A 19,917-nucleotide genomic window follows, 5' to 3' on the forward strand; every position below is an offset into this window, starting at 1 on the left:
CAAGGATCTATTAACACTGTACTACTTGCACAATAACAAACATTTAACAGATTAAACGTAGACCAATACTGTGCAATTCCTTAACCCTTTTACCCCCAGGCTATTTGGAACTTTCCAACCCTTAACCCCCAGGGGTTATTTTTTTTCAAGCACATTTTGCAGAATATTTTTTTTTAAGTTGCTCTAACAGCCTTAATTTTCGTCATAGAGAGGTCAGGTTGGTCTCATTCTCTTTGAAAAAACCTGAAGTTTCTCAAAAAATTATCAAAAATATGAAAAAAAAAATAATTTAAGTAGCAGTTTCTTGCAAGGACGTACCGGTACGTCCATGGGGGTAAAGGGATGAGTTTTGTGAAACGTACCAGTACGTCCTTTGGGGGTAAAAGGGTTAATACCATCTTATCATCTCAGAAAAGATCATCACTAGAACATAACAAACAAAATAAGTCTCCAAGTTAAGCTAGTTTATTTTTATTATCATCAACAAACAGAACATCTGTTACATTCTTCTTCTAAAGAATTAAAATTCAAAATTGTAAACAAAAAACTAAAAAAATGTGCTACTAACATGTAATTATTCATAATCAACAGTGCAATGACATTATATTCATTTACACATTCACATACTGTACTGTACATGCTGACTGTACATAAACATGTTTTAAGAAAACTTTTTCTACAAAAATAATCATACAAATACTAATTGTTTTTATTTCAAATTCTGAAACTTACAACTATTTAAGTGAAATGTATTAAAGAAAAAGTTAAATGATCCCTTTAAACATACTGAGTATGCAGCGCTCAATTGGGCCATCTTCTTATTAAATAGTACAATACTCACTACAATACAGGTAACAAACTTCCAAGTAGTCTTGCCTTATCAAAATACAAATGCAATCTATGAAAATACCCTTTTTTTTTGCCAGAAACCAGCAACTCACAGAAACAACGCCTCATACTTGAATATCCAAATCAAGTTGAAAGCTTTGTTAGACACTGCATACAATAACACGTCTAAATTCTCTTAGTATATCACAAGTACACTGTACTTTATCACAGGTACGATATTTAACTCAAATAACACGAGATACTCTCGGTATCTACTCCTTCTCACAGTCAATTCCAATATTTTCTACTTAAAAGTACTAAAAATCTTACTAAAAATTGAGAAATCCACTCACATGACAAAACACAGTCATTACTCTAAACAAAATTAATATGTGCCTTCCAAATTATACGAAATATTCCTTTAGTCAATCTTGAAATGAGATTCCATTTAGGAAAATTATTTGTCATGGATCACAAGAGCAAAACTTTCTGAAAATTCTGACATTTTCTTTTCCGTTCACAACCAACCACTTAATAAATCAAGATCTCATATCAAAACCAGTTTACATTTCTGATGTCAAGAACAATTGAACTGATAACAAACAAATTTCTGAGGCAAATAAAATCAAAACAACAAACCTACAGCGGTTTTACTTGGTTGCTCTCTAGGCAGCTGTGGCAAAGCCGACCCTGTTGTTCCCCATGTCGAACTCTGTGTAGAACCGACCAATGAAAACATCGCCGAGAATCCAGATGGGACCCATTGGTGGAGGGACATCGAGTCCGATGAAACCAGAGAGACAAGTTGTCTTGCCAAACTGACTCACCTAAAAATAGAATAATGCAAATGACTTAGTGGTCCTTGGCGACTTCAATAGTTTACTTTTCATTTTACAAGGTTTCTTTAAAGAAGTCTATATACAGTACCTAAAAATTATTTATGTCAAAAGTTAACAAGCTGCACCAACTTCCTTCAAGTGATCAAAGTAAATTAGTGCATTCAGATTTACTTGCATATCAAATACTCCTAGGGGGTGGACCTTAGGATTTGCTTTCAAAATTCCAACAGAATACAAGTTGTAGAGTTTAACCTTCTGTAATGCCAAGTGTGTATCTGATGTACAAGTTGCATTTTTCTTCCCTGTACCGTTTCTAATCTTTGCTCATGTCATTCCAATGGAATGATACTACATACTATAACATGGGTCTCTTACTATTCCAATGAAAGAAGTTAGCACAGTATTGCCTCTTTTTCTCAGTGGTATTTTAAATTATGCATGTTACTATTCCTTGGTTTTTCTTAACTTTATTACAACTCTTGGAAGGGGTTGTCACTAATAATAATGATTCCTTCATTTCCCTCTAACAGAAATCTTTTCTCACTTTGCCATGTAGTGTATTTCATATTTGGCATAAGCTGTGTAAGACTGCAGTTTTCTAAGTTCAAAGGTATCTACCATTTTATTCACTTTATCTACCATACCCAAGTTTCCATGTATATGACTATTTTACCTTTTTTTTTTAATTAGCACTATTACCCATGCTACTTCCTCCGATGCCTTAGATGACCGCGGAGATAGCAGCAGTAAGGAATTCAGCTTTATGAAGCTTCATCTGTGGTGGATAACGGGGGAGGGTGGGCTGTGGCACCCTAGCAGTACCAGCTGAACTCGGTTGAGTCCCTTGTTAGGCTGGGAGGAACGTAGAGAGTAGAGGTCCCCTTTTTTGTTTTTGTTTAATTTGTTGATGTCGGCTACCCCCCAAAATTGGGGGAAATGCCTTGGTATATGTATGTATTACCCATTTCAATGATGCCTAGCAGGAACAAATATACAGGAGAGGGGATTCCCAGTTTCCCCAGACCACGCCTTTTAGTTGCCTCTTATGATGTCACGGATATGTTTGCACATTTCTAAAGGTTGTTATGCCTCTGCAGCCACAGGGGAGTCAGCAATTGAAGCTTCATTTGTGGTGGAAGATTGGAAGAGGGTGATATTTCTTTTGCTATACATACAATCCTATTCACTAGTCTTAACTTTGCCAAATTAATTTGTTTACCCATTTACACAATGTCTACATACCTACACATATATGACATGATATTTCTATCTCTTGTGAGGGTTGTAACTTTAACAGGTCATGTTCTCTGTCTCCCCAAAATGAGTCATAAGAAAAGATGACTCAGACTGATTAGTCTAGTCAAAGGGACTTCTTAAAAAATAGATAAATCACAAGTGTCAATGACTTATCTAATCTAATCCGCTTATAGTTCATTTAAGACTTAAAAAGTTGTTTTTTTTCTGTGACCAGTACTAAAACTAAATACAAACTACCACAGTGTGAGAGACCTAAAGCCTTGAATAAAAATTAAGGAAAATTGCCTCTTCTTTAAATACGAAGTGTAATCAATATTGTACCCAAGAAACATTAACACAAATTACTTACTCTAAGAATGTAGTCTTTGCCTTCCAACGTAAATGGCTTCCCATTCATCACAAATGAAATTGTGGGAAGATTGGGAATAAGACTGCAGTCAACCATCCACTCTCCCCCAACAATAGGCTTAGCACCAATCTGAAAATGAAGTAATAACTTTGTTCAGAAGAAACAAAAAAAGATTGCAAGCAAATTCAATTTTCAACGTACAATACAGCATTCCAGTACAATAATACAGTAAATAAAGACAATTAGGTAGAAATTTCATTGAAACCTTGAGTACCAACCTTTCAACTAAGCTCATGTTCCAGGAACTTTCTTTTTTTTTTTTAACATTTTACTTATCTTTGCAAAAACAATCTCCAAGATACAACTTAACATTTATTATTGCATAGCTGAATAAATTTCCTTTCTATTAATGTATGTTATACATTTTGTAAAATTTGCATATTTAACATTTATTATTGCATTTTCCTTTCTATTATGTATGTTATACATTTTGTAAAATTTGCATATCCATAAATAACAAAAGAAAAATACTGGTAATTACCGAACATAAGACACATCCAATAGCAATGCAGGGAATATAAAAATCGGACAAAGTACACTCGACCTTCGTTATACAAGTTTTGTAAATGCAAAAAATTTCTGAACAACACAACTCAAAACATGAAATTTTGTGTTAGAAATCACCAAGAAATTTTGTACAGTACTGTATTAACCCTTTTACCCCCAGGCTATTTGGAAATTTCCAACCCTTAACCCCCAGGGGGTTATTTTTTTCCCAGCACATTTTGCAGTATATATTTTTTTAAATTGCTCTAACAGCCTTAATTTTTGTCATAGAGAGGTCAGGTTGGTCTCATTCTCTTGGAAAATGCCTGAATTTTCTCAAAAAATTATCAAAAATATGAAAAAAAAAATTTATAGCATTTTTTTGCAAGGACGTACCGGTGCGTCCATGGGGGTAAAGGGATGGCTTTTGTGAAACGTACCAGTACGTCCTTCAAAGAACGCAAGACCAAATAAGAAACTTGGAGTTGGAAATCAGAAACAAAGGAGTGTCGAAATGTAAAGTCAAAACGTGAAAATGAGCATTAGCAATCAGCAAATAACACTGTACACTATTAATATAGCTAAGTAATGCTAAAAATCAAAGTAATATTTAAAAAATCACAAAATGAACCGTTAAAAGCAGAGAAATTCCTGTAATGAAGTTTGTTTACACCGTGTTCACTCCTACAAGTCATTGCGTACACAAGCACGCATGCACACACACAAGAGAATGAACTCATCATATGAAAAGGGTTAGATTTAAGTTTACACACACACACTCACACACGAGAGAATGCACTCATCATATGAAAAGGGTTACACTTGAGTTTACACACACACGAGAGAATGCACTCATCATATGAAAAGGGTTATTATTATTATTATTATTAAATGCTAAGCTACAACCCTAGTTGGAAAAGCAGGATGCTATAAGCCCAGGGGCCCCAACAGGGAAAATAGCTCAGTGAGGAAAGGAAACATGGAAAAATAAAATATTTTAAGAATAGTAACAACATTTAAATAAATATTTCCTATATAAACAATAAAAACTTCAACAAAACAAGAGAAAGAGAAACTAGATACAACAGTGTGCCTGAGTGTACCCTCAAGCAAGAGAACTCTAACCCAAGACAGTGGAAGGCCATGGTACAGAGGCTATAGCACTACCCAAGACTAGAGAACAATGGTTTGATTTTGGAGTGTCCTTCTCCTAGAAGAGCTGCTTACCATAGCTAAAGAGTCTCTTCTACCCTTACCAAGAGGAAAGTAGCCACTGAACAATTACATTGCCGTAGTTAACCCCTGGGGTGAAGAAGAATTGTTTAGTAATCTCAGTGTTGTCAGGTGTATGAGGACAGAGGAGAATCTGTAAAGAATAGGCCAGACTATTCGATGTCTGTGTAGGCAAAGGGAAAGAACCGTAACCAGAGAGAAGGATCCAATATGGTACTGTCTGGCCAGTCAAAGGACCCCCTAACTTTCTAGCGGTAGTATCTCAACGGGCGGCTGGTGCCCTGGCCAACCTACTACCTACTTACACTTGAGTTTACACACACACGAGAGAATGCACTCATCATATGAAAAGGGTTACACTCGAGTTTACACACACACGAGAGAATGCACTCATCATATGAAAAGGGTTACACTCGAGTTTACACACACACGAGAGAATGCACTCATCATATGAAAAGGTTTACACTATTAAAACCAATGTTGTCACAGCCAATAATCGTGATTAGTGCGACCTCCAAATCTTCAACCATGAAATATGATTTTAACATATCTCTTGTATCATAAAAGCTCCTTTTGTTGTGTAACCAAATTACAATAAAAGTAATAATTTCTTTTAGGAAATATAAAATGTTCTTCGGTAGTTTGCCTCAATCAGCCGATTTAGAATTTTGTACACAGACGATAGTGCTGATCAACTTACAAACGAAAACAATGAAAAAGATTAAAATTTGCTGTTTATATTTCTTAATACGACACTAATAGTGTATGTCAATATTACATGCATCATTATTGGATACAGTCAGGAGTTATTTATTTATATAGAATAATACACAGGGCACTTAAAGTGTAAATAAAGCGCCAACATTACATTCACTTACGAGTCTACGGTTGGCTTACAGTATTCATTTCCGGCAAAATACAGTTCAATTATATGAAAGTAGTTGGGAACTTGAGGTCGACATTAGACTCGCTTATCACATACAGTATTCTTATGGGAATTTTATTTTTCGTTTGCGTGTCTGTTTTCGGAAAATTATTACCAGCTAATCGCGGATATTATTATTATTACTTGCTAAGCTACAACCTTAGTTGGAAAAGCAGGATGCTATAAGCCCGATAGCTACAACAGGGAAAGAGTGAGGAAAGGAAACAAAGAAAAATAAAATTAAGAAGAGTAACATTTAAAATAAATATCTCCTATATAAACTATAAAAACTTTGACAAAACAAGAGGAAGAGAAACAAGACAGAACAGCATGCAAGAAAACTTTAACCCAAGACAGTGGAAGACCGTGGTACAGAGGCTATGGCACTACCCAAGACTAGAGTACAATGGTTTGATTTTGGAGTGTCCTTCTCCTAGAAGAGCTGCAGACCATAACTAAAGTCTCTCCTCTACCATTAACAAGAGGAAAGTGGCCACTGAACAATTACAGTGCAGTAACCCCTTGGCCGCGGGGGCATATAAAAATTAGAATAGCGCCAACGTTATCCCTGTGTGTCGTAAGAGGCGACTAAAAGGGACGGGACGAGGGGGCTGGGAACCCCCTCTCCTGTAAAAAAAAAATTCCTGCGAGACATCGACAAGGAGATGGAGCTGAGGGGAGAGTGACTGCTCCCCGCACTCTAGTTTTGGGGTGTTTAAATGTGCGTGGATGTAGTACGATAGAGAGTAAAAGATGTAAGATTGGAAGTATGTTTAGAAGTAGAAGGATGGATGTATTGGCCTTGTGTGAGACAAAGATGAAAGGAAAGGGTGAAGTGATGTTTGGTGAAATGTCTGGTAGAGTGTCTGGTATTGAAAGAGCGAGAGGGTGTGGCGTTATTGCTGAGTGAATGGATGACAGGTAAAGTAGTGGAATGGAAGGAGATATCATCTAGGTTAATGTGGGTAAGGGTTAGGTTGGGTAGGGAATGTTGGGCGTTTGTCAGTGCGTATGGGCCAGGTAGTGAGAAAAGTGAAGAGGAGCGAAATGAGTTCTGGAATGATTTAACTAGGTGTGTAGAAGGACTGGGTAGAAGGAATTATGTAGTTGTTATGGGTGACTTAAATGCTAGAGTGGGCGCTGGAGAGGTAGAAGGTGTCATTGGTAAGTATGGCGTACCAGGTGAAAATGAGAGTGGTGAGAGACTGGTAGACATGTGTGTTGAACAAGAGATGGTAATAAGTGCTAGCTTCTTTAAAAAGAAAGATAAAAATAAGTATACATGGGTAAGAGTGGCAAATGGAAGAGTAGTAGAAAGGGCATTAATGGATTATGTGTTGGTAACTAAAAGAATGTTTGGAAGATTGAAAGACGTGCACGTGTTTAGGGGTATGGCTAACGGTATGTCTGATCATTTTTTGGTGGAAGGAAAATTAGTTGTAGCAAAAGAGTGGGGGAATAGAGTAGGTGGATGTAAAAGGGAGGTAGTGAGGATTGAAGAGCTAATAAAACCGGGGGTAAAAAGTAAATATCAGGAAAGGTTGAAAATGGCATATGATGAGGTGAGAGTAAGAGAAACTGGTAATGTAGAGGAGTGGAAGTTAGTAAAAGAAAATTTTGTTGGGATTGCAAGTGATGTATGTGGCAAGAAGGTTGTTGGAGGCAGCATGAGGAAGGGCAGTGAATGGTGGAATGAAGGAGTGAAGGTGAAAGTGGAAGAGAAAAAGAGGGCTTTTGAAGAATGGCTGCAGAGTAATAGTATAGAGAAGTATGAAAAATATAGAGAGAAAAAGGTGGAAGTAAAGCGCAAGGTACGTGAGGCAAAGAGGGCAGCTGACCTGAGGTGGTGTCAGGGATTGGGTCAGTCATATGAAGAGAATAAGAAGAAGTTTTGGAAAGAAGTGAAGAGAGTAAGGAAGGCTGGCGCAAGAATTGAAGAGACAGTGAAAGATGGAAATGGAAGGTTGTTAAAAGGAGAGGAGGCAAGGAAAAGGTGGGCGGAATATTTTGAAAGTTTGCTGAATGTTGAGGATAATAGGGAGGCAGATATAATTGCTGTTCCAGGTGTTGAGGTGCCAGTGATGGGAGATGAGAATGAGAGAGAGATAACAATAGATGAAGTGAGGAGAGCACTAGATGAAACGAGAGTAGGAAAAGCATCTGGTATGGACGGTGTGAAAGCTGAGATGTTGAAGGAAGGGGGTGTGACTGTACTTGAATGGTTGGTGAGATTGTTTAATGTGTTTTTTGTTGTCAATGGTACCAGTAGATTGGGTTTGTGCATGTATTGTACCACTATATAAGGGTAAGGGAGATGTGCATGAGTGTTGTAATTCAAGAGGTATTAGTTTGTTGAGTGTAGTTGGAAAAGTGTATGGTAGAGTATTGATTAATAGGATTAAGGATAAAACAGAGAATGCAATCTTGGAAGTACAGGGTGGTTTTAGAAGAGGTAGGGGTTGTATGAATCAGATTTTTACAGTTAGGCAGATATGCGAGAAATATTTAGCAAAAGGTAAGGAGGTGTATGTTGCGTTTATGGATCTGGAGAAAGCATATGATAGAGTTGATAGGGAAGCAATGTGGAATGTGATGAGGTTATATGGAGTTGGTGGAAGGTTGTTGCAAGCAGTGAAAAGTTTATACAAAGGTAGTAAAGCATGTGTTAGAGTAGGAAATGAAGTGAGTGATTGGTTTCCGGTGAGAGTGGGGCTGAGACAGGGATGTGTGATGTCGCCGTGGTTGTTTAACTTGTATGTTGATGGAGTGGTGAGAGAGGTGAATGCTCGAGTGCTTGGACGAGGATTAAAACTGGTAGGCGAGAATGACCATGAATGGGAGGTAAATCAGTTGTTGTTTGCGGATGATACTGTACTGGTAGCAGACACAGAAGAGAAGCTTGACCGACTAGTGACAGAATTTGGAAGGGTGTGTGAGAGAAGGAAGTTGAGAGTTAATGTGGGTAAGAGTAAGGTTATGAGATGTACGAGAAGGGAAGGTGGTGCAAGGTTGAATGTCATGTTGAATGGAGAGTTACTTGAGGAGGTGGATCAGTTTAAGTACTTGGGGTCTATTGTTGCAGCAAATGGTGGAGTGGAAGCAGATGTACGTCAGAGTGAATGAAGGTTGCAAAGTGTTGGGGGCAGTTAAGGGAGTAGTAAAAAATAGAGGGTTGGGCATGAATGTAAAGAGAGTTCTATATGAGAAAGTGATTGTACCAACTGTGATGTATGGATCGGAGTCGTGGGGAATGAAAGTGATGGAGAGACAGAAATTGAATGTGTTTGAGATGAAGTGTCTAAGGAGTATGGCTGGTGTATCTCGAGTAGATAGGGTTAGGAACGAAGTGGTGAGGGAGAGAACGGGTGTAAGAAATGAGTTAGCGGCTAGAGTGGATATGAATGTGTTGAGGTGGTTTGGCCATGTTGAGAGAATGGAAAATGGTTGTCTGCTAAAGAAGGTGATGAATGCAAGAGTTGATGGGAGAAGTACAAGAGGAAGGCCAAGGTTTGGGTGGATGGATGGTGTGAAGAAAGCTCTGGGTGATAGGAGGATAGATGTGAGAGAGGCAAGAGAGCGTGCTAGAAATAGGAATGAATGGCGAGCGATTGTGATGCAGTTCCAGTAGGCCCTGCTGCTTCCTCCGGTGCCTTAGATGACCGCGGAGGTAGCAGCAGTAGGGGAGTCAGCATTATGAAGCTTCATCTGTGGTGGAAATGTGGGAGGTTGGGCTGTGGCACCCTAGCAGTACCAGCTGAACTCGGTTGAGTCCCTGATTAGGCTGAAGGAACATAGAGAGTAGAGGTCCCCTTTTTGTTTTGTTTCATTGTTGGTGTCGGCTACCCCCCAAAATTGGGGGAAGTGCCTTGGTATATGGATGGAACCCCTTGGGTGAAGAAGAATTCTTTGGTTATCTCAGTGTTGTCAGGTGTATGAGGACGGAGGAGAATAAGTAAAGAATAGGCCAGACTATTTGCTGTGAGTGTGTGTAGGCAAAGGGTAAATTAACCGTAACCAGAGAGAAGGATCCAATGTAGTACTGTCTGGCCAGTCAAAAGACCCCATAACTCTCTCGTGGTAGTAGCTCAATGGGTGGCTGGTGTCCTTTCCAACCTAGTACCTAACGAGAGTTGAGCGTACACAATGTGCCTACATTTTATAAAATTTTCTTTTTTTTCAGCCAGTCCCATTCTCCACCAAAACTACAAGACCCTTACCTTCTTGTTGATAAGGCGAGCTTCCTCTGAAGGGGCAGCGATGAGTGAGGTGCCAGTATCAGCAATAGCTTCACATCCACCATTACAGAATGGAACATCGACCCCATTCATTTTCATCCTGAAATGTAAAATAATTGAAGGAAAAATTCTTTACGATCTTTCATGCATTACATATCAAAATATCTTCCACCAAAATGACAAATTTGGAAATCGTATCTTCACACATTCATTTTTTTAAACTATGGAAAGCAGTTTATATAAACAGTGAATCAACACAAAATCACAAGGTTCTTTTAGTGACTATAGACTTACCCATCCATCTTGAATTGCCAATAGCCCTCACGATCGACAGACACATAGGTAAAGTCTCCCTTGTAGTATTTTGGGTCAGAGCCTCCAAGAATCAACTCACCACCTTCGGGAGCACTGGGATCTCTGTGACATAAAATTACAGTAAGGATATATTTATTTATTATACATTAATCTAATTTCAAAAACTTTAAGCTTCGTATAGATAGGAAAAATACAAATTACAGTGATGCCTCAGCATACGAAAGTAATCCGTTCAGGATACGGTTACGTATGCTGATTTTTTCGTATCCTGAGTCGCGTTTTACATGTAAATAGCCTAATCCGTTCCAAGCCTTACGAAAAGACAAAAGGTACTGTACTCTCGGCGACAAGTTGGGATCTCATAAGCTTTTCGTATCCTGAAAATTTTTTCGTACACTGGGGCATGAAAATCTTTGTATTGCTTTTTGTACCCTGAATTTTTCGTAAGCAGAAACTTTCGTATCCAGAGGTATCACTGTACTTAAAAAAATCTGTCATACATAAGAAGACTATGCAAATAAATATTCAGCCGACCCATTTAGGGAACTGGAAATCTTATAAAACTCTTTTTGCTGTAGCTAGAAACTTCCCAAGTCTTAATTTGACTTCCATCATTTCACACTCAAAATTAAATGGGCTAAGAGACACAATCGAATAACATTAACCCTTTTACCCCCAAAGGACGTACTGGTACGTTTCACAAAAGCCATCCCTTTACCCCCATGGACGTACCGGTATGTCCTTGCAAAAAAATGCTATAAAATTTTTTTTTTCATATTTTTGATAATTTTTTGAGAAAATTCAGGCATTTTCCAAGAGAATGAGACCAACCTGACCTCTCTATGACAAAAATTAAGGCTGTTAGAGCAATTTAAAAAAATATACTGCAAAATGTGCTGGGAAAAAAATAACCTCTTGGGGGTTAAGGGTTGGAAATTTCCAAATAGCCTGCGGGTAAAACGGTTAAAAAATGACAAATTTGAAAATAATTTGTATTTCCTAACAATACAAACCTTTCGGTATTTATAGGGGTAGCTACCTAGCAGGGGGGCAGCTAGCTAGCTACCCCCTTCACTAACACACCTGCGACTGTGCTTCACTTTGCTAATTGCTATTATCATTGAAATTTGAAGATTGATTAAATATAGTACCAATGAATTATATTATACAATGATACAGTACCAACAAAAATCCTAAGGCAACACAACAAATATAAACTAGAAAACAGTCCTCAATGCATTAAGAACTATTTAATGTAGCAGCAGTAGGGGATTCAACGTTATGAAGCTTCATCTGTGGTGGATAACGGGGGAGGGTGGGCTCTGGCACCCTAGCAGTACCAGCCGAACTCGGTGGAGTCCCTTGTCAGGCTGGGAGGGACGTAGAGAAGAAAGGTCCCCTTTTCCTGTTTCATTTGTTTGATATTAGCTACCCCCCCAAAAGTTGGGGAAGTGCCTTGGTATTTGTGATGATGTATGTTGATGTTTGCCACTAATTAAACAGTAACGTACAAGTACATACCAAATCTAAATCCTTATATTATCTTAAAAAACAAAAGCCTTACTACCAAGACAAGCCTTCACAAAAAATTCCCTTTATCTGAAAACTGAAAACCTCAATATGTATGTGCATTAGTTAACATGGAATTAAAGAAACTACCGAAATCAAGCAATGGCATCCTCCTCCAGGGAGGAAGTGCTCAATAGGCGACCGTACTAGGGTGAATGATGAGTCATCTACCAAAGATCATTCATTCTATTCGAGCCCCATCAATGAGCTCCCATTACTTACATGTTGCCATTGTTTTCATGTGTTATCACGGGTAGGAAACATGGAATTATTGTACTTTGGTTATTGAAATAACAATCAAATGAAAATGTTATGCATAGCAGCATATGTAGAGCTATAGAATTGTATCATCATCCCACCCCCAAATTGAAAAACAATTGCAATTCACAGTATATGAAAATAAAAAATTCCATGGTTCATAAATTAACCAATATTATAAACATCATGGATGTTAAATGTGAAATGGCCCAAGAAGCATTGCAAGCATACGTATATAGGGCCACTAACTCGAAGAATCATAAAAAAAAAAAAAAAAAAAAAAACGTTCAAGACTATTCAAGAGCATGCAAGGTCATTTACCTGTTGAGATAAAAGCTGAAAACTGGAGCAGGCACAAGCTTCTGGCTAACCATATTGTAGAAAACAGGAGTGACTCCATCAACCGCAATTCTGTCATAGGCCATTCCAAGAATGCCGTCGAACTTTGCTGCGACAAAGGCCATACCTGGCTCACTTAAAGCTTCTGCGAAGGTCTGGTCTTTCACGGCTACTGAACCAACCTGCAATTGCAAGAGTTAATTACAGCCTAAAAATTAATGACTTCACGGGAAAAATTGGCAATTTGAAAAGATGAGATTAAGTAGGTGGTTACATGAATTGACACTGAACAAAAAGATTGCGTGTTTACACGTCGCGACCAGAGAACTTACTGAAGCTGTTGACCCGGGCGGACATCGACCTACGATAAGCCTACCCTCGGGGCACATTCCTTAATGCCGGGGGTAGGCCTCCTTAGAAAACGGGGTGGGGGTACACTACACAAAACTCTGGTCGGTAGAGAGGAGGTTACAGGTAACTCCTAAGAAAGTAGTTCGAGGTAAGTATTCGTGTTGGAACAAAAGATAGTAAAAAGTCTCTCTTCCGTAGCATGACATCCCTTTCTGACAAACTTACTATCTTCAAGAAAGGAATGGAGGAACGGCTATAAGTGAAAGAACAAGATGATAAAATTACTACAGTATTATTTTCAGTAATAAACAAAACCAGTTTAAACAGGACCAGAGGAAGGAGTATCAAGAGGTGAAGAAGAGCGTACTGCGTGTATCAGATGACCCTTGAATATTATAATGAAAGGTTCCTTAGTTTTGACTCTAATAAGAAACCTTTAATAACACAAAAGTAATGCCAACTAACTTCCAAATTCAACCAAATCATTAAAACATACTTACGCTGACTATGTCGGTGGACAGGTATCCGGAAAGAGACCCTGATCCGTACTGGATGGCAAATTCCGTCCCGTTCTTCTTGTATGTCGACGACTTGCGTGAATCATACTTGTTGTGAATTACTGAAAATAATACCCAGTTTATGGTACTTGATAATACTTTATCAAACTTCACAGAATATTGCTATTATCAGTTAACCCTTTTACCCCCAGGTTATTTGGAAATTTCCAACCCTTAACCCCCAGGGGATTATTTTTTTCCCAGCACATTTTGGTTTATATTTTTTTAATTGCTCTAACAGCCTTAATTTTTGTCAGAGGTCAGGTTGGTCTCATTCGCGAAAATGCCTGAATCTTCTCAAAAAATTATCAAAAATATGAAAAAAATATTTTTCATAGCATTTTTTTGCAAGGACGTACCGGTACGTCCATGGGGGTAAAGGGATGGCTTTTGTGAAACGTACCAGTACGTCCTTTGGGGGTAAAAGGGTTAATTAATAAATACAATGTAGAGTAATTCATGTTGCGCATTAGAAATGAAAAGGATTATCACAGATCTCAAAGAATTAAGACAAAACAAATGCAAGAAATAAATTCCAGTTGCCCAATTTAGTATGAAAAAACCAAGCTAATAAAATACCACAATACTTACGGCAAGCAATATTTGTAAAATGGCACTGTTTGGAGGGAACCCAGAGATTGGATGAGCCAGTGTCAAAGACCACTCGGAATGACTGAGGCGGTGTGCCGATGCTGATAGGTCCATAGTACTGAGCCTAAAATGGGAAAATTGATAAATATCTCCATAAAGATAAAGAAAAAACATTTAATGGTTTGACCATACTTACTTAGCCTTTACAGTACTGTATAATAACAGTCTATAAAAAAACTCCTAATATCCTTATTCTACATACAAGTACAGTACAATCAATCCCATATTTCATTGACCATCAATAAAGAATCATCATCTCCTCCTACGCCTATTAACGCAAATGGCCTCGGTCAGATTTTGCCAGTTGTCTCTATCTTGAACTTTTAATTCAATACTTCTCCATTCATCCTCTCTTATTTTGCCCTTCATAGTCCTCAGCCATGTAGGTTTGTGTCTTTTAACTCTTCTAGTGCCTTGTGGAGCCCAACTGAACGTTTGGTGAACTAATTTCTCTTGGAGAGTGCGAAGATCATGCCCAAACCATCTCCATCTACCCTTCATCATGATATCATCCAAAGATGGCACCTGAGTACTGTAATCTCTCTTATCATTTAATTTCTAATCCTGTCCTGCCATTTAACTCCCAATATCCTTCTGAGGGCTTTGTTCTCGAAGCTACTAAATCTATTGGAGATTATTTCATTGTTATACCATGACTCATTTCCATATAGTAACACCGATCTCACTAACCTGATATATAGTCTGATTTTTATATGAAATTTCAAGCAATTTGATTTCCAGATTTTACTTAACCTAGGCATTATCTAATTTGCATTTTTCAATTTTTCACTAAATTCTAATTCTAATGATCCTGTATTGGAGATCATAGTTCCTAAATACTTAAATGATTCTACCTCATTAATCCTTTCTCCTACCAAAGATATTTCATCTTCCATTGCATCGACATATTACTTCATTTGTAAACTATTCATTTCCCTAAAAAAAAAAAAAAAAAAAAAAAAAAAAAGTAAATAATGTATACTTACATCCATGTAATTTGAAAGAGGCTCTGGCATGGGGCCTGTATTTCCCCAACGGCGGCGTATTAGGTTGATGGAGGTGTCTACTTCTCTCAGGCTCTGCCTGGCGGTCTTGAATTTTCGGAGAGGAATCCTGCAAATAGATGTTGGAAAAATTAATACTGTTTTCATTAAAAATTAAGACATATGGCCTAAAGATATGGTATTATCTAGGAAGGAGAGAGAGAGAGAGAGAGAGAGAGAGAGAGAGAGAGAGAGAGAGAGAGAGAGAGAGAGAGAGAGAGAGAGAGAGATTAATAAATTACACTGCTTGTTTTCATTAAAAATGAAGACATGGAATTATCTACACAGGAGAAATACTATGAGAGAGAGAGAGAGAGAGAGAGAGAGAGAGAGAGAGAGAGAGAGAGAGAGAGAGAGAGAGAGAGAGAGAGAGAGATTACGCTGCTTGTTTTCATTAAAAATTAAGACAAATGGCCTTGAAATATGGAATTATCTAGACAGGAGAAATACTATAAGAGAGAGAGAGAGAGAGAGAGAGAGAGAGAGAGAGAGAGAGAGAGAGAGAGAGAGAGAGAGAGAGAGAGAGAGAGAGAGAGAGATATTCCTTACCCCAGGTGAGAGTAATAGAAGTCCATTTACTTTACTCCTGGCACTTGTATGTAAATCCTATTCAAAATATGTACACTACTTTTCTGCTAATCTCATTTTATCTAGAATTTCTATACACAAAACTATTTAATGATTTTCCAACTTCAAGAAAAATATATATTTTTCTTTACATGAGAACACACCCATAATGCAACACTTAAGTGGAAGAAAATTGAAAGGAAAAGCTGGTGAAATGAATTGGTGGAAATTAAGACCAAACTTGCAGCAATGTTTTCATGCTAAACAGGTTGACTTGAAGTCATTTTATAGTTTATAAATGACCGATCTACATTAGAGCTGTCACAGATCTTAAAATATCTTGCATTCTTTATTTATTAATTATACAAAAAACTATATACTTTATTTGCCATTTCCATATTTCCTTTCCTCAATGAGCTCTTTTCCCTGTTGCAGCCCTTGAGCTTAACATCCTCCTTTTCCAAGCAGGGTTGTAGCTTGGCTAGTAAAAACTTCACATGATAATTAACAATGGTGATCACAGCCTTACATTCTAACCTAACCTAGGCAAGGGCAAGTCTTACCTGGCTGAGGACTTAAAATTGTCTGTTATCATTACTTCTCTTGTAGTTTATTTATTTGTTTCCTTTCCTCACTGGGTTATTTTTCCCTGTTGGTGACCTTGTGCTTATAGCATCATGTTTTTTTCAACTACGGTTGTAGCTTAGCTTAATAACAATAACAATAATAATAATGATGATGATTTGATGAAAAATTCAGAAGTTAGAAATTAAAGGTTCCTGAAATTGTATGACAGTACAAAACACTAGCATGCAAAATACAGCAGGAATCATAACAACAGTTAAAAGAATTAATTACTGGGTAATGCAAAACTTATTTTCTGTAAGAAAAAATATACATGGAAACAGATTGAATACATAGGAAAAATACTCCAATCTGAATAGAGAAACTATGTAAACAAACAAAAGTAGATCATTCCGACTCCCATTTGATATCTTGGTAACTATACAGTATATACAAACAAGATAAGAAGAGATAATTTCTTTCTGCTAGTATAGTACACAAAGTACAGTTGACCCTGACCATTCGCAAGCTTAACAATTGCAGCTTTCGTATCGGTTATAATGATAAAGTAACGACATACTGTTTAGTGTTTATTGTATCATTTCTAATAGGTTTTATGCTATTTAACACTTTTCTAAAGAGACAGGAGTTTTCTTTAGCCATACTATAAGGAAATATAAATTGTAGGAATGTTACTAGGATGGGAAGCATAATTTCTGCAGATTTTCTAGACTCTGGAACCTCATACCTCCAAACGTTAAAGTTTAAATGTTTAACACCAAGATGGTGCTAAAGTAAATATATACCCTTGTGACCCTACCCTAAATGACCTAGAAAGTTAGCCTATAAAGGTTGTTTTAGTAATTGTAATACTGTGAGGTTAAAATATGGCATATCAACAGTTCACTATGGAATAGAATGTCAACAATGGTTGAATGATGGACATTTTTATTTTCCGTATTTGTTAGAAGACCACACACTCCATTTACTCCCAAATTAGGCAGTCCTGCAAATCTCCTCTTCTTATACAGTAATTAGGAGGGTCTATAAATACTGGGAAAACAAAAAATGGCAAGATATGTTAACCTTTTTACCCCAAAAGGACGTACTGGTACGTTTCACAAAACTCATCCCTGGACTTCAGGCATTTTCCAAGAGAATGAGACCAACCTAACCTCTCTATGACAAAAATTAAGGCTGTATAGAGCAATTTGAAAAAAAATATACTGCAAAGTGTGCTTGAAGAAAAATAACCCCTAGGGGTTAAGGGTTGGAAATTTCCAAATAGCCTGGGGGTAAAAGGGTTAAGCAAGAGGGGAGGGGTTATAAAAAAAACTATCTCGGTTTCCTCACTAAACGACCCTTCCAGACTAGAGGTTGTGACCTGGGAAGGGGGTCTGAGGCTTACCCCAGGCTAGGGGTTGTGAACTGGGAACTACTAGGTTAGGTTAGGTGGGTTTGTCAGGTTCTCTACCCTTAAACAAATGTCAAAAATGTTAAATACTCATGTTTTGGTCCATTTTCAGCCACTTACAGAACCATATATTTTTCCAACTGGTTATCTTGGGCTTACTTTGCATTTCTGACCATTATTATTGCTGCATATCACTAGTTTGTGACTTTCCCCACCCAAAAACTCCAGTTTCCCACTGGTCCCCATAATTGTCTTTAAAGGGGGTCTAAAAACTCATAAACTGGTGGTTTGCCCCAATAATCAAGGTCAAAAGACACAAGAAAGCGAGTAGGAAAAATATATGGTTCATGTATTAGCCTAGAAATTAAAGTATCATATATTTACTTAATTAAGAACTATAAATCATACACTAGAAGCAGAATAAGCTACGAGAGATGATGTTTGACATATGATAGCAAGTCATAATAAGTAGACCACTTGGAGAATAGCCAAAACCACCTTAGGGTATTATGAATACACAGTATATATGTACCGTATGACAATTAACAATGCCCTAACAGCTACGCAATTACTAATATAAAAAGAACTTTCTTCTACTCAATCCTTACAGAATTACCGATCGATTAAGCTCTAGCATGTGATCACGTTATAGGAAAATTACAAAAAAAAAGACAAGTATCAAAACAGCAAAAGATTTCCCATTATCACATTCTCCAATGCATTGTGTCACTCTCAACTCACCTATGAAATTCCGAGGTAGCAAAAGCCACCAGGGCAAAGAAGAACACCAACGACTTCATGTTGAACACCACAGCACAAAGAAATAGACGATCACCAAACTGAGAGAAGAATGAGTTATCTCTGACGAGTGTAATAACTGTCAGGTGTTGGCTTAGGCAGGGTTGCCAGATTATTTCGACTGAATTATCGTACATGAGCCTTAAAATTGTCGTTTTTCAACCAAAATTATCGTACACAGTTTCAATATAATTATTAGGGTGTTACATGATTGACTTATTTCAAAAGATTTTAGTATAATTGTTTAATTAAACCCACACACACCTACATTGTTTATACCTTAGGTATGTATCGTACATCGTACCGGACCCAAAATAATCGTACACGTACTATAATTATCGTACGAATGGCAGCCCTGGGCTTAGGTTACCCCGGCAGCCGGTCATGTGATGTCGCCCCGGATGAAGCGTAAGCTACAATGTGTCAACAAAGGGTTGGGCCCTGTATGGAGCATTGTAATGGTGTCAATGTGTTAAATACACGTGAAATTCCATAGAATAGGCCCTGTATTGTGCCTAACTACACTTTTAACGGGTTACCAGGCCTACTGTTTAATTGCGTGGTCCCTATATCGAGCGTGATGTGAAAGAACAATGATTTTATTTTTTTTCTAGCTCAGTGTTGCTCCGTATAACATTAAAATCTTGTGTAGAATTATTTACATAATAGGTTCAAAATACAAGCTTTATCATTGCTTCGAATTAAACTGAGAAATTTATTCTTGCCTTTTGTACAGTAGCCTACATTTCCATTTCTTATTTTGTTTCACACGCACATTATATATATATATATATATATATATATGCTTAGAATATACAATAAATGTTTCCTTAAGACATGAGACTGAAATTGAAAGAATAGGAATAGGATGGAGAGCCGTTGGTAAACAAAATAAGATTATGTAATTTAAAGTGCCCCTTTCTCTATCGAAAAAAGTTAATCTAACGGCGCTACCAGTATTAACCTATGCATTAGAAACTTGGAGCCTTACTAAAGCCTTAGAGCTTAGAACATAGGCTAGTTAGCCTACAACTCAGAAGGTTAAGGAAAGAATAATTATGGGCATAACAATTAGAGACAGAAAGAGATCAACATGTATACGAGAGCAAACTAAAGCAGAGGATATGGACAGGACATGCAAATTGCAATGAAAATGACAGATAATGATAGATGGACATCAAGAATAACTGAATGGCACTAGCCACCCGTTGAGATACTACCACTAGAGAGTTATGGGGTCCTTTGAGTGGCCATACAGTACTACATTGGATCCTTCTCT

General features: G+C 37.5%; 1 protein-coding gene across 1 annotated transcript; it reads right to left on the reverse strand.

Annotated features, from left to right (window-relative positions):
* Positions 1-449: 449 nt before the first annotated feature.
* On the reverse strand, positions 450-18,741 carry cathD (cathepsin D). Its single transcript, XM_068383353.1, has 9 exons — positions 18,582-18,741; positions 15,239-15,365; positions 14,193-14,316; positions 13,545-13,663; positions 12,676-12,875; positions 10,507-10,629; positions 10,195-10,312; positions 3,274-3,402; positions 450-1,655 (listed from the first exon to the last, which is right to left on the reverse strand). The coding sequence occupies exons 1-9, from the start codon at positions 18,638-18,640 to the stop codon at positions 1,494-1,496; spliced, it is 1,161 nt and encodes a 386-aa protein (XP_068239454.1). The 5' UTR covers positions 18,641-18,741; the 3' UTR covers positions 450-1,493.
* Between the last annotated feature and the right edge of the window lie 1,176 nt (positions 18,742-19,917).

This window comes from Palaemon carinicauda, chromosome 11, assembly GCF_036898095.1.
Source record: "Palaemon carinicauda isolate YSFRI2023 chromosome 11, ASM3689809v2, whole genome shotgun sequence".
NCBI classification, from domain to species: Eukaryota; Metazoa; Arthropoda; class Malacostraca; order Decapoda; family Palaemonidae; genus Palaemon; species Palaemon carinicauda.